This window comes from Plecotus auritus (genome assembly GCF_963455305.1).
Source record: "Plecotus auritus genome assembly, chromosome: 7".
Classification (NCBI taxonomy): domain Eukaryota; kingdom Metazoa; phylum Chordata; class Mammalia; order Chiroptera; family Vespertilionidae; genus Plecotus; species Plecotus auritus.
The window spans coordinates 35225140-35241349 of NC_137774.1; the positions used below are offsets into that span (position 1 = coordinate 35225140).

A 16210-nucleotide genomic window follows, 5' to 3' on the forward strand; every position below is an offset into this window, starting at 1 on the left:
ACATATAGTTTCTTACTTGCCCAACTCACAATGTGCTAACTTTAGACATAAACCCTCATAGGAAGCCCCAGCCCTCCCTAATATTTCCAGCCAAAATGGTGCTTTAAGAGCTCTTTCTCCTGACATCAGATATTTACACGATGTCTTCAGATCCTTTATACAGTTTTATGTCCCCTCAGTCACTAGTTTCTGGTAAAAAAAGATCATGAAGTTATCTGTTATTTCCATGAGTGCACTAGATGCTACACTAGAACAGAGAAGCTGAGAGCAAGCAAATAGTGGTTAAGAAAATGGGCTCTAGTATCGAGTAGGGTGACCTTGGCTTAAAGAGTATGACATTTTACTCTAACGAGCCTATACATTTTTCAAAATGAAAGACAATGTAAACATGTTCCAAGGTCTGTTCCTTCATCCAATTTGAAATCTGTTTCTGACATAATCTATAAACAAGTTACAAAATGCAAAGTCAAGTATTTCAAGAAGCAGGGGAGGAAAGAAAGCCATGTTGGTTGTTCAATATGTTAGATATGCATCCAATTTTCAGTCCTAAGAAATTAGCCTTCACCAACATGAAGTAAACCAAAGGGCCCAGTAAGACAAGAATTAATTTCTCCTTTAATGTCTCTCACGATCAGAATGATTTACTTCGTGGTCTCTGGACAGGAAGGACCATGAACATGACCAATGGGGAAAGACTAAAGCCAAGACTGGGTAGAGGGCAAGGCTGCCCCGGTATCTCTTCTCTTTACCTCTAGCTTGTATTGTTAACACTGCTTTTTTAATAATTATATTTTAAATATATTTTTTTTATTGATTTTTTCACAGAGAGGAAGGGAGAGGGATAGAGAGCCAGAAACATTGATGAGAGAGAAACATCGACCAGCTGCCTCCTGCACACCTCCCACCGGGGATGTGCCCGCAACCAAGGTACATGCCCTTGACCGGAATCGAACCCGGGACCCCCCAGTCCGCAGGCCGACGCTCTATCCACTGAGCCAAACCGGTTTCGGCAACACTGCTTTTTTAGAAACCATCAATCTTTTTTTTTTTTTTTAAGTTTTTACTGATTTCAGAGAAGGGAGAGGGAGAGGGAGAGAAATATCAATGATGAGAGAGAATCATGGATTGGCTTTCTCTAGCATGCCCCCTACTGGGGATCGAGCCCGCAACCCAGGTTTGTACCCTGACCGGTTCATGGGTGGATGCTCAACCACTGAGCCACATCAGCCATGCAGAAACCATCTATCTTAGCCTGCAGAAATCCCAAAGATGGCAACAAACTATTAACAATGTTATCTATAAAAGCAAAATGCCAGCAATGCTGTTTAAGGTGGTCACGTCTCCCTAGAGAACACAAACAGAGGCTCTGCCTCACGCGTGCTTGCTAATACCAACCAAGATGACAGACAGGAAGGCCCTGCTGGGATAAACACACATCACCAGTATAATAACATGCTACACATGCTCCGAAGGTCAGGCCACGTGTGCCAACTAAATTAGATCATGTTTTCTTTCCTTCCTTCCTGTTAAGTCTTCATTACCAAGAAATATATGGGAATAATTTATTTTGGCTTTGAACGAACTATTCCCTACCCCCACTCAGTTCAATTTCTTATCTCTTGGCTCTCTACTGAAATGCTTTGCTCTGTATAATCTCAGGCATTTTGGTTATTCAAAAAACAAAAAAGTTACTTTAATCTTAACTGGATAGCTGCAGATTTCACCAGGAAGGATTACAGGCAGATCATCGGGATCAAGACCTCAGCTCTTTCAGCATATGGCCTTCTGTATGTGCCAGTGCTGCACCCATGGATTCAACCAACAGCAGATCGAAAATATTTTGGGGGAAAAAGTGATGTTGTTGCTGATATAGTTAGGCATACAATGGTTGTGTCTGTATGAAACATAGACTTTCTTTTCTTGTCATTATCCCCTAAAGGTTACAGTATAACAGATACTTACAAAGCATTTACACTATATTATGTACTAGTATATACTATCTAGAGATTATTTAAAGTACACAGGAGGGTATGAGTAGGTTTTATGCAAATACACCATTTTATATAAGGGACTTTAACATCTGCAGATTTTGGTATCTGAGGGTGTTCTGGGACCAATTTCCCATGGACACAGAGGGACGACCGTAGTAACAGAAAGAATTAGTCAGCAAAAACAAAAGTTGCACTGAGTTGGAGTAGAGATGTACAGTTGAATGGAAAAGAAAATTAGCAAAGTGGCCAGAATCCTCTTTAAGAGTAGGTATTTAGGTTCAAAGTAATAAAAACAATAACTCACACTATCCAAAACACCAAGTATTTGCCTGGCTTTACAAGTGTTTATCCTCTCTTAAATGGACCTCAATGCCATCTACAAACTCAGTGACTATTAAAGATAGAAATATGTCACAGAAGCAAGCCAACTGATCCAGGCTCATCTAAACAAACCATAACTTAAGTCCTTTTCCTAGACACTAACTTCTATAACAAACCCAAGTACAGGGACCAAATTAGACCAAAATGAAACGAGCTATGAGGTTCATCTGAAGCAATATCTTATGTTTTGAAAGGTTATAAATAGCAAGTCCTTTCCATTCAAGATAAGCTATTCCCTTGCATTCCTTTCTTAACTATCATCAATTTACAGAGATAACTAAATTGTAAACTGTTTATTTTTAAACTTTCTGCTAGCTTTAAGATTTATACCCTTCTCCACATGATCCCAATGTGTATTTGCCTTAGAATGAAATTAATCTTATAAGAAATCACCAATTAAAAAATACGTTGCAGCCCAGACAGGTGGCTCAGTCGGTTGAAGCATTGTCCTATGTACCAAAAAGGTTTTGGTTCGAACCCCAGCCAGGATGCATGCAGGAGGCTACTGATGGATGTGATGTTTCTCTCACACATTCATGTTTTTGGTTGTTTTTTTTTTTTTTTTTATTTCTCTCTCAAATGAATAACCATATCCTCAGGTGAGGATTAAAACAGTATTTTCTAAGCAAAAAGTATATGTTGCACTCTAATACGTAACAGTAATTTAACAAGCTCCACGGAATCACAGAATTACAGAAATCACAGAAGGAGGACATGCAACTATCTTGATGAACAGAAATGCTCTAATAATGCTTGTGTTTATTTACATATAAACACTGAGCTGCTGAGTTTCACAGCAGATCCCAGGGACAATTAGCCAAAACCCACCAAGGACCATTTCTTGGGGAGATGAAGACCAGGGACAACAGATGGCCTTAGGTTTTGGCCATCATATATAGGCCTTTGCTGCCCAATCGCAGAATACTGTCAAGTTCAAAATTCAAGTTAAGAGGCTAAAACAGAAGTTTTCACATTTAAACTACTGAAGCTCCATCTGCTCAATTTTAGACCCCCACACTCCGCCCCCTCCTCCACCTTTCACCTTTGGAAATCCTAATGCTCTGAGGAACACAGCTGGAAAAATCACTGTTCTAACCCAGAGGGAGGCAACAGGCAAAGAGTTGCTGGCGATCTCTATTTTCTTTTTTTAAAGAAAATTTCCAAGTGTCTGGGAATCTCACTAGCTTCCCTATCATATCCTCCCAGTCTTCTATCTAGTCCAGTAAGCTGTGGTTCATGTGCTTTTCCTACCCTGAATCCATTGGCTGAAAGTAAGGAATATGAAATCTGAAAAAGAGCGGCTACAAATTAACACCAGCACACAGCACACACGCAAATACACGTGCACATGCATAATACTCTACAGTAGTCACCACTTTTGGTCTGAAACCCTAAAAATTAAAGCATAAAAGCTCCTTAAAAGGCTTTTATTTATTATGAAAAACAGTCTTTAAAAACATGGTCTCAAAAATTTGCAAGAAAAAAATACCCTAAACTGTTAATGGTGATCTGTGGGTGGTAATATTAGAGATTTTTATTTTTCTTCTTATTTATCTATATATTTTTATTTTTCTACAACTCATATGTTACGTGTGGTCTTTTTTTTTTTTTAAGTCTAATTATTATCATTTACTTATGACTTCTGCCTGGGTTTTGATTTGTCAGAATAAAATAGTTCTCAACAGTAACCAAAACATTCTTTCCCTCTAGAAAAGAGGAAAAGACTCCTAGAGTCTCCAATAAATGCCTAAAGTTTCTTGACAATCCCGCTCTCCCACTCAGAGGCTGACTTCTAGAGTTAGTGCAGTAGATGAAAATGCACCCAGTGCTATATAGCAAGTGTCCTGGCAAAGGGCACTCAACCTTCTCATTGGCCAAGGTGTTCTGGTACAAAGAGGTCTAGTAGGGTCAGCCGGTTTGGAACGAATGCAAGCACATTTTTGTCTCAGTGTCAACCTGGGGGATTCAGGCATGCTATTTTTGTCAAGAGGGTACTGAGGGCAAACTGGATCCTCAGATTTTTCCCTAGAAGAGTCTATCCAATGGGACCCATGACTGAAAAATCCTCCACATTAGGGCTGCTTTCTACCCATATCTCTTGAGACAGACCGCAGAGCAGACTCCAGGCACCCTGAGTTGGTATTACCAGCTTAAGCTCACCTTTGTGGCCATGGTCTTCACCCCATGAATTCTCCACTCTCCATTTCATGAATACACCATCCTGATTATCCTGCAAAAGAGTGGATAGTTTGAAACCAGATCTCTCCTGCTGACGTGTCATGTTAATTTTAGTTTTTCTTCAGCCACTCAGAAGAAACAGCCTCCTCTATACAGCCATGATACTCATACATGACAGGGCCATGTCTTTTCTACTATAACTAAAGGGTTACTCCAACAGAAGTGTTTGAAGCTCGTGGGATAAAAATGCAATGAACCTAACAAAGCAATCATATTATTTTCTCCTTTACAATCTATTCTATACAGAAACAAGTATATTAAAATGCTAGTTGGCTAAGAAAAATGAAATGTTAAATTACTAAAAGCAGTGAACACCATCTGAAGCCAGGACTCTTGCTTTTAATTGATTAGCATTCTTTGCAAAGGCATTCCAATGTATTTATTTTAGAAATTATTCTAAGATCCAGTTGGTTTAAGAAAGAAAACAAACACATTCTCATCATACTGCCTAATTTCCTACTTAAGGGAACCAAGTACTGACACTCTCCAAATGTGTGCTTTCACTGATTCAGTTATACTAATATTAAATTTAATACAATAGAGATTGAATGGCTAAGCAAAAGTAGAAAGACTGTTTTCATAAAACAAAACCCAGGCAGTATACTGTTCTCTCTCTTCTATCTTCATTAATAAAATAAGCTCAATTTTCATCTTCTTAAAGGGACACTGATACACATCATAAAAACCTTCACTATAGTCTTTACTATTGTGACAGAGAGGGACAAAAGGCTCCATTTGGGAAAAGACTTTTCTCCTTCATGCTCAGCCAGGGCATTCACTTATGTCAAAACAACTTAAATCTTTGTAGCATGAGAAGAGAGCTGGCTCCGTATTATCTCCTAATGATTTCATCTGTCAACTCACACTTGCACATAATTGCATGAGTCTCATCTACATGGGATTTGACTCTATTCTTGGCAGGTTTCTCGGATCTCTGAAATTTTCAGTCTCAGAAATAGCCAACAACCAAACCCACAAGAAGTTCAAACATCCTTATCTGTACTACCCCTTAATTTTAACCCCAGGTACCTTTAAAACTACATCATTAAACTATACATTCTAAGACTAACCTATTAAATGTCTGTTTTGGTTGTCTGCTCCCCCCATTTTAGTCCATCTTTACTTTCCTTTTAAGTACCACGGTCAGAATCTATATTACCTAAGGTCACTATTATAATAAGTCTGAAAATGCTTCCTCTTCTTTCCTTTGCCAATGAATTCCCACATGACCTAGATCAAGATGTTCTCTGTCATCTACCAATATAGAATAATATCTGGACCTTTCTCATAGGGATTCTAAGAAATCAGCAATAAGAAAGAATATTCCAGAATACAGCAACCAGCATTTATCTTTGCATTACCATTCAAATGCAGTGCAAACTAGTTTTAGTGGTCAAAAACTCAAACTGGATCCCTGGCGGGGTGGCTCGGTTAAAATGCCAAAAGTTTGGAGGTTCGATTACCAGTCAGGGCACATACCTAGGTTATGTGTTGATCCCTAGTCAGGACCCGTACAGGAGGCAACTGATAGACGTTTCTCTCTCACACTGATGTTCCTCTCTCTCTCTCTCAAAATCAAGAAAAGCATATCCTCATGTGAGGGTTAAAAAAACAAACAAAAAGAAACCTCAAACTGGAAGGAAGAGAACAATCTTATTATAAAATTCCAGATGAGATAATATAAATTCTGCTTTACACTATTAGCATTAGCATGTAAGGTAGCTCCATTTCCCCGAGGAAAAAACAGCAGGTTAATAAACCATGCCAATAAAAGAGTGAAAGTTCCAGAGAAAATGATATGGTATGTATTATTTTTATTTCTAAATAAGTATGTATGATTATTAATTCTGAAAAATATGAATATTCTATAACAGAGATGGAAAATAAAAAGCCAAACCTCTCCTAGAAATTACAAGGTCTTTGGTTTGTTTTTTAACAGTCTTCTAAATAATTTAAAAGTTTAACCTTAATTGAAGGAACTTTAGTTATAAACACTGAATTTAGTAGGTCCAAACATAAATATTAACAACTTAGTATTATATTTAAGTTAGTATTTTATTATTTATGGTATTTTATGAAAAGTTCCTTCTGATGTCGTTATTTTGTGACTTTCTTTCCAGGAATTAGAAGGTGGGAAAAATAATACTTTTGCTTGTGGTAGTAAAGAATTTAAGTAGTTTGAAGTCTTTTCTTCCTTATGATCCCTGAGCACAGGTGTAAAATATCCTTTCTACAGCCTAGAAATGGGGAGGCTCCTTTGTGAAAAATAAAGTCTCAGCTGCTGTTTCCAACAGTGTGTCTTAGAAATAGTGATATTACTATTCAGAGTATTTCATAGGAAATTCAAAATACTTTACATCCAATTTCCTGAAGCTCTGCATAAATCCAGTAATGGATGGGCATGGAGTCCACAAATTACTGTTATTGACATTTTACTGCAGAAGAATCTGAATGACAAATGAAAGGAAGGTAAGTCTGAACACACGTTATCAAGATATGAACACTTTCAGGGCACATTTCAATCCTCATTCAATAGAAGTTATCTTCTCCCAGGTTCCCTTCACACCAAGAACTTTCAAAGTCACAGAAAAGCAGTTACTTCCTTACCCCCTGCTGACCCAAATTCTGCTCCCCACGGGAAGTTCCTATTTTTACTACCTCTGAGTTGCAGCCAAACCTCAAGTGACGGAGGTATAATGTCTTGCTTGGAAGCTAACTTTTCACAAAGAACATCTACACTATGAAGCTCTGATGGATAAACAGTCTGCAGGAGAATGCAGGTCCATCTGTGTAAACACTGTGGTAGGATGCTGAGTGTCATACCTTCTCTGAGACCGCAGTGAAGATCATGGCGTGGGTCATAAGTGACTCACCAAAAGTCAATCTCTCAGCTTTGTTCATGTTCTTCAAGGAGACACCAAACAGTAACTCATAGTCATAGCTGGAAAAAAAAAGACAGTACAGAATAAAGAGAGTACAATCAAGGGGGAAAGATAGCTTCTGGTTGTAGAAGGAACAGAAGGGGCCCAATAGCGCCACGTAAATATGGCTGTAGCTCTTCAGAGAATTGAATACATGCAGAATTTAGTCTTTCAATGGCGTTCCATTCTCTAGTGTCACAAGAGTACTCCAGAAAACACAAACTTCCCATCTCAAAAGTTGATAAGATGAGCTTGGATTGTTACTTTGGCAATAAAACTTAAAAAAAAAAAAAATAAGCCTTTGAAGTAATTTCTTTAAAAAATGGTCTCCTTTAAGCTGGTAGAAGCAACCCAGTTTCTTAATCCATTTAGACAACTGCTGACTATGAAATTTAAATAAAAAATATCAAAAATATTGGAGAGTATTTTCAAAGTTAAAAAAAAAATCATGAATTCTTTTAGCAGATTCCTTTTGCTAACTATGAAGTTATTTACTCAACTTCCTATAAGTAACAATTACTTATAAGTAACCCTAAAGTGGTATATTTTAATAGCCAAGAAATCTTGTATGGTTTTATTCACAAACGAACCTTCATTGTCATCAACGAGGAGGAATGCTTTAAAGTGTGTGAATTAGTCAACAGTTGTCATAAAGACAAAAATATATAATTCACCCAAGTCAGGGAAGTAGTTCAGAAGGATCAAAGAGCAAACCAGAAGTCTGGCAAACCTTTCATTACATTCCCACATCTGAGCAGATTTACACAGCAATCAATTATTTTTTAAAGTGCCTTTCTCATATAGAATGGCTTTTTAGGAATATCCAACAATTCCAATGCAGACACGAAGTATGATCTTGACTTCCCAGGTCAGAGCACAGAAGTATGTGGAGTTTTGTTAAGAGTCTTCAAGCGCTACAAGATGGAAAGAAAGAGACCCGCTCTCAGGCCAGCCCTCCTCTTTGGGTGAACCTCAGCCGAGTCATTTCGTACCAAGAGAACACTCCAAGAGCAACAACCCACAAACGGCTTTCTATTTTAAATTCTTGCACTCACACATTCATGTCACTGAGGCCCAGCTTGCCATTGAAGTGTTTTCCAACATCACAGCCAAACCACACAGCCTAGAAATAGAGGAAAGAAGAAAGTCAACATAAATCTGATCTTCCTACTACACCAAAGATGTGGAAGAAGAGGTTTTAACCCCAAAGCAGAAGACACAGAACAATACTAACCTCTCCATCTTTGATGGAGGAAGCAACCATCTTTTTCAATAAGTCAATGGGCTGGTTGTTATATAGAGTTTTTCTCCCTCCAACCATATTGCTTAAGTAGTCCACCGTGTAAAGTTTGTTGTACTTGTGCTGGGGCCGAGGGTCATTCACTAAACAAATCTATTGAGATCAAGAACACGTTGATGAGAACCTAAAACCAAGAATGTCAAGCAAGACACATACCTCTCCTCTAAGTTCGTATGTCTACATCAAAGCTCATTACCTCTGCCTACAAGAATAAGCATTACAAATATATCGCTAAATAACAGAGAAACAAAGGTGGCAAGGTCACTGAAAGAGTTCCTTGCATATTCTAATTAGTCCAAGGGACACATTTGGGAGCTGCATCTTTCCTACTGACAAGAATTACCCCAAAACTAATTCTGAAGAATTGCATGGAGTAAGGCAAGATGGAGATCCCATCACTATAAGATCCCTGCTTTCAAGTTACAAGACGGGCTTAACACCTAGCAATACCTCAACTGAGTTGGGATTCCAATAATAAAACATTTGCTTATAAGAGGGTCAAGATGACAATAAAGGAAGGGGGTCTCTGGTCATCTTGCTAGGCAGTGGAGGAGACCTGAAAGAGGGCAGGAAAAACTAGGATGGGACATTGCTCCCTTCCATGAGAGAGTCCCCAGAGTGGGGGGTGGGGGTGGGGAGGGTACATTTCAGAGGTACTCTGAAACCAAAGTTAAGACACATTTTTATTGTCTTTGCACCTGGGAATGATTCTGGGCCCAAAACCAGGGAAGCATGTGGGAATTAAACTGACTGCTAGCCTACAGTTAGAAAAGTCTCTGAAGAGCAGCAATGGGAATCCTGATATGATCAACTTTATTAGGTCCATCAAATACCTCAGAGGAAGCAGGGAAAAAAGTTTGTTTAGTTTCTAGTTTAATGATCATGCATGCTAACCCCGGAATCTTACAACCTTTCTTGTAGTCAACAGGCATTTGAAAGTAAACAGCCAGTGGCTGCCAGTGCCAGTCTCCAACCTTATCTTCCATGTTGAAGAGTGGCTTGACGTGTTCCCTGTAAAACTCCAAGGGTGTTATGGGGCCAATCTTCTGATAATTTTTATCTTTGTCTCGATACTCCCAGGTGAATGTCTCTGGTGGATTACCCAAACAGATGCACACCACTCGGAATACCTGGAAGAAAGGAGTACAGATGAGTGATGGCTAGCGGAAAGTATTATTTGCCTCTTCATTTTCCTCAAACTTAGGAAATGTAAGAAATCAGTGGCTAAATTCAAGGCAGAAATTTCACAGGAAATCTAATATTGTTCCAAAAATTGGAAGGTGGATGTCCAGGATTTGATATCAGTCAACTTCTGAATTCTTAAATAAACACTCTGAACAACACAATTCTGAAATATTAATATTTAGTGCTTAGTATTTGCCCTGCAAATTAAACTTCCTTAGCTAAGAAGCTGCTTACCACTGATACATAAGACCTGGGTTGCTGCTCTGCTGATTGCATTTCAAGTGACAAATAATGACATATATTTTATAAATGGATTTCCTTCCCTTCATTCTTCTAGGTTTTGCTTTGACTGTGACAGGGGTCTCCACTCAGAGAAAAGTCATTAACTTTTCAGTTGGATGACAATGTCTGATAAAAGTATTATTAGAAAAAGAATAGCTTTTAGTAAGTAGTAAGGTACAACTTTTTGGGTTGTGAGACCATAACATATTTTCTAATGAGGTCACAACACCTTCAAGAAAGCATCAAAACAATCAACCTTTATATTATTTTCATTGGAGTATAGAAAGTATTTCCTCTTCTCTTTAAAAAAAATATTTTTATTTATTTCAGAGAAGAAGGGAGAGGGAGAGAGATAGAGAAACATCAATGATGAGAGAGAATCGTTGATTGGCTGCCTCCTGCACGCCCCACACTGGGGATTGAGCCCACAACCTCATATGTGCCCTGACTGGGAATCAAACCGTGACCTCCTGGTTCATAGGTTGACACTCAACCACTGGGCCATGCCAGACTGGCAGTACTTCCTCTTCTCTATCAAATTTGTTATATCTTTAAAAAACAACAACAGCCGAAACCGGTTTGGCTCAGTGGATAGAGCGTCGGCCTGCGGACTGAAGGGTCCTGGGTTCGATTCCGGTCAAGGGCATGTACCTTGGTTGCGGGCACATCCCCAGTGGGAGGTGTGCAGGAGGCAGCTGATCGATGTTTCTCTCTCATCGATGTTTCTAGCTCTCTATCCCTCTCCCTTCCTCTCTGTAAAATACCAATAAAATATATTTAAAAACAACAACAACAACAACAACACTATCATCTGCCCCTTCCTTCTCCATCCCAGTCACCACTGTGATCCAGTTTCATCACTTATTATCTGCATTATTTGAACCACACATTTGTATACTCCATTACCTTCAAGAGAAAAGAAACTTATATTTAAGTGTGCCTATTTTGTGCTAGATACTAAATATCTGTTAAGTTTACGTAATTCTTATAACGTTCTCTTAAAGTATAATTTTCCCTCCTATCTTTTTTTCAAAAGAGATCAAGGTTCATATTAAGTAACCTATTTAAGGTCACATAGCCAGTAAATAGCATAGCCTGGCTATGAACGGAGGTCACACACAGTAAAAAAAAAAAAAAAAAAAAAAAAATTGCTTCTTGGGTACAAGGTTTAAAGGGGAGCATTTACTGAACCTCTACTATGCTGTACTACAATCTCTGAATACTACATCTCTTATTCCTCTAAGTGATAGATATTGTTCCCATTTTTTTTATAGATAAGGAAACCAAAGTTCAGGGAAATAAATTGCTTGACTGATGTTACAAAGCCAATAAATGGCAGAATTAGGATTTGAATTCCGAATTCACTTTAGTGCTCTATCTATAACACCACGAATTAAGCATTTAATATTTACTTTGATTTTCTAGGTTTCTCCAAAAGATGATAAACTTCTTACTGGTAAGGAGCAGGTCATGGATACTTTGTGTCTCCTACAGCATCTAGCACTATATCTGACCTAGAAATAATAGCTGATGTGAACATTGTTCCGTTCTCCACATCACTACAGGATGAATAATTTTAGAAGCACCACTTTCAAGTCACTTTCCTGTTCAACAGTCAGTAATGCTTCCTTAGTACCTCCTACAACAAATCTAAACTCCATGACCTGATTTATTTTTTTACCTTTTCTAAAATTTTTTTACATAGGCATAACTTACATTCAGTAAATAGTGAAGTACACTAACCTTAAGTATACAGATCAATTCAATTTTTTACATATACAGACACCCATGTAACCACCATTCAGATCAATCTATGGAACAGCTGCAGGCCGCCAGAGGTTCTCTGGCCCCTTTGCAGTCAGTAACCCAAACCTCCCTCAATGTAAGCACCATTCTGACTCATATACCCATTCATTAGTATTGCTTTTTCTTTAACAGTAAGTAAATGGAATCATACAGCATACTCTCTTTGTATCGGGCCTCCTTTGTTGATGTAATGCTATGAGATTCACTTATGGTACAGTGAGTATCAGTAATTTGTTCTTTATTGCTGTGTATTATTCCATTGTGTTCTTTATTGCTGTGTATTATTCCATACTAGTATAAATACTAGTATATTACAATTTCTCTACTCTCCTAGTGATAGACATGTGAATTGTTTTCAGTTTGGAGTTATTATGAGTAATGCTGCTTACATTTTTAACTAAATAGCTTTTAAAGGGGTTGAAGGAATTTACATGCTCACCAGCAAAGTAAGAGAGTTCCAGTTGTTCTGCATTCTTGCCAATACATGGCATTACAATTTTACTTTTTTGGTGGGTATGGAATGTGGTCTTCATTTGCATTTCCCTGATAAGCATGGTAGGATTTTAAAGGCTCTTACAGCTTCACCCATCCTTATTTCCCATCCTGGACTCGGAACTCCTGCCAGGCTTCTCTGTGTCTATCTTTACTGCCTGCTCAATGCACTCAGCTCACTGTCACCTTTGTAACTCTGTCTCCTGTGTTCCTCAGATCCCAATCCTAGTCCCATGCTTTAAAGCTCAGTGCAAGATGCCCCTCCTCCAGAAAGTTTCCACCAGGTATTCCAGCTCACACTAACTGCTCCCTTTTCTAAATACCTCTGGCATAAAAATTTAACATTTGATTCCACAGTGCCATTTATGTTTCTCTAATGTCTCCCTCATTGGCCTTAATCTACTAGCTACAGGATCTGGGTCTTAGAATATTCCACTGAATCCTAGAAGAACCACATTAAAAACACTTTTCTTAAATCAAAAGTTCTTCTCCAGTGACTGGTGTGAAATTTGAATTTAGGAATTCAAACTGAGCTTCTGCTCTCTTTAAAAACACTCTGATGGTGAGGCCTTACTCACATGTATAGACAATGTTTCCCTAGACTCCAACATCCAGAAATAGGTGAAGTCAAACATGCCAGCTCCAGTCCGTTTTTGACTGATAGACCATGGATTCACACCTGCCACAAGCCGATTACAGTAGATTATCACCTATCAATTCCATTTATAATTAAGGACACATCCTTCTTTTTCCTCTAGTTAAAGAAAGAACAATGGCTCCCAAAATATTGTTATTTTCTCATTTCATAGTTTAGAATCTTATACATTGGCAAATTCTGTATTGGATGGAGTGATTGCCTAACTAATTTTTTTAAACTTCAAAATGAGGTGTACCAAATACAGGTAAGACTAGGGTAGCCAATCCTACACATGCTGTAGTCATTCTTGGAGCCGTGGAGCTACTTTATCTTTTAAATAATGTCCTCCTAATTCTATGAGCTAGTTCTATCCCTATGATCTCAACCAGGGCAAGATGATCACAGAGGATCACCTGAGCCAAACCACAAAGGTACTCTAAAAGCAGGCAAAAGGGAAGGCTGAGAGTGCAAAACAAAGCTATAGCCTATAAGAAACACACCTCTCCTTTGACCTCCACTATGGAGAATTCTCTTCCCTCAATTTACTCTCCTCTCCCTTCAGAGATGTCCACTCCCACCTCTGTTCTAGAGAGAATCATCTATGCCTGCCTGCTTTCTTAACCCCCACTCTCACCACACCATTTAAGGAACTTAGTTTTTGGTACTCCTTAGCCATTCTTGAACAGCTGAACAGTCAGGACTTCTCCAGATTGACTTCCAGGGAAATTCATTAGATACCCAGTCCCTACCTGGCTTCCGTATCCATTAGGGAATGTACACCCAAGATTCCCCAATTCTTAGTCTGCATCCATATGTCATCATCAACCACTGCAGTGTAGTTATTTCTCTTCATCATCCCCAGAGCATTCTAGGCCTCAAAAAACCTTGGAACACATTGGATACTGATATCACGGCTCAAATTTATTCTCTGAACCAAAGCTGGAAAACAAGGACTAGGTCTGCCAATGACATTAGACCTATCATTAAGGATAAAGAGACTCTTAATCCGTGTGTTATTATGGAAGGCAGAACCTGCTTCTACTGTCTTTTAACAAAGGCAGATGAAGCTACAGAAGAAGTTATGCTTGCCTTTCATTTGTTATGCTCTGTTTTCCAAGACAGCGTCTTCCTTTGCTAGGATTTACTGTGGGTTATGAGCCTGAACCACCTTAGACCATCTCCCTTTCAATGCTGTATCATTCTCAGGTTGGTTTCCAGCACAAAAAGAAGAAGCAGGGCATCACATTAGCAACTGTAATCGAGGTACTCTAGCCATGGATTAATGAGCTCTGGGATTCACATGGACCAGAGAGTCATTCTGTATTTGCACAAATGGCAACTTTATCATGAGGACATTGCCACTGGTAACTATGGTCAAGACAATGACAATGAGATGAGGAAATTTTTACAGACTTAAATGATATGTATTTTCAACTAGTAATTGTTGTCACATGTGTATGAACATCTGTGGGATTTTGATCAATTCTCAGTCATTCAAGGGTGGTTTTTCCAAGTCAGCCAGGCCCTGACCAAAAAAGGGGAAGGTAGGCCCAGGGCCAATGAAGAGTAAGACAACAAAGTGAATTTCTGTGTACTTTGAAATACATTCTAAATATAAATATGAATGTTTTACACTATAATTTACATAGTACCTTACTGTGCACTTGATTCCCTATCTAAAGTAAAAAGCAGGGGTCCTCAAACTACGGCCCACGGGCCACGTGCAGCCCACCGAGGACATTTATCCGGCCCACTGGGTGCCACTGCCTGTCCTGCTTAGCAGCTGACTTGTCCCGGGCCCGCAGTGCGCATAGGAATTTATTCATAGTTTTTTTTTTAACTATAGTCTGGCCCTCCAATGGTCTGAGGGACAGTGAACTGGCCCCCTGTTTAAAAAGTTTGAGGACACCTGGAAAGTGTTCAATCTTTTCCTCCTTCTCCCCCCAAAATACAGAATTCTATAGTGAATCCTTTTGCAGGATAAATTCTTATACCCTACTGCATATGTTTTATAAATGTGAGTTTTTATCAAAGGTACATATAAGGAATGAATGAGAATAAGGATGGCATCCCTTTCTCTTGGATTTTAGTAAAACTGTGATTTTAGACATGCTGCATTGTTTTATATCTAATGCCATTCAAATTCAAGTCAGTTTGTAACACTCTGGAAGGAATATTTGGCTCCAAGCCAATTAACAAGAGTTAATTAAACAAGCTGTAATTTTAAATAATCTCCAGGGTCCCTGATAACTATATTTTCTTGGTAAGAGACTCTGCTGTTCTGAAATAACATTCCCTGATCCCAAAAGTACAAAACCGGCAGTGAGCTTTGGATATCCAAGTCTGCTCTCTGGTGGGCAACTCAGGAGTGTCACCTGCTTCTCATAAAGATGCACTTGGCATTCAGGACAAAAAAGATTGGATACTGAACACAAGTCTTTACATAGAACTGAATCCTGGTGAATAATAGAATCAGGATAGGAAATAGAAAAAAGGAAAAGGACACAGAAAGCATGAGACATGACACAGGGAAAAAATACGTGGCTCCCAGTTTAAAGACAAATGATGTGGGATTGAGTTAATTTCCACCCCCATGGTAACTAGCAGACAGACATCGAGTGAGAGAAGGAAGGCAGGATGGAACAGCTGACAACCAGTCATAAATACTTAGGAGGGAGAGAGCTTAAAGCCAGCTACAGGCAGACACAATATTGAATTTCTGAGAGTGCACAGTAAGGTCTAAAGCACTGGAGAAGTATTAGCTACTTCTCCTAGAAAAATGCATAATTACAGTGTCCTTAATAAGTTATTAAGGACTCCAACTTTTTAGTTTTATTGATGGACAAACTAGGCTCAAAGGTAAAATGACCTATTGACCAGAGTAGAATGGCCACGAGTACATAAAAGTGGTTACAGAAAATAGCTGAACTTTGAAGGAAGTTCAGTACTGCTGGTTAATGAGCTAGTTCCAAGAGGG

At 38.7% G+C, this 16210-nt stretch overlaps 1 protein-coding gene across 1 annotated transcript in view; it reads right to left on the reverse strand.

Annotated features, from left to right (window-relative positions):
- Window positions 1-16210, reverse strand: part of BLMH (bleomycin hydrolase) — a 43688-nt gene that overhangs the window by 11566 nt on the left and 15912 nt on the right. The window contains exons 7-11 of the mRNA XM_080680381.1: window positions 9806-9961; window positions 8766-8924; window positions 8587-8654; window positions 7434-7551; window positions 4533-4602 (exon numbers count right to left, since the gene is read on the reverse strand). Of these exons, the coding sequence (XP_080536507.1) occupies window positions 4533-4602; window positions 7434-7551; window positions 8587-8654; window positions 8766-8924; window positions 9806-9961 (571 nt within the window). The remainder of the gene's footprint in view (window positions 1-4532; window positions 4603-7433; window positions 7552-8586; window positions 8655-8765; window positions 8925-9805; window positions 9962-16210) is intronic.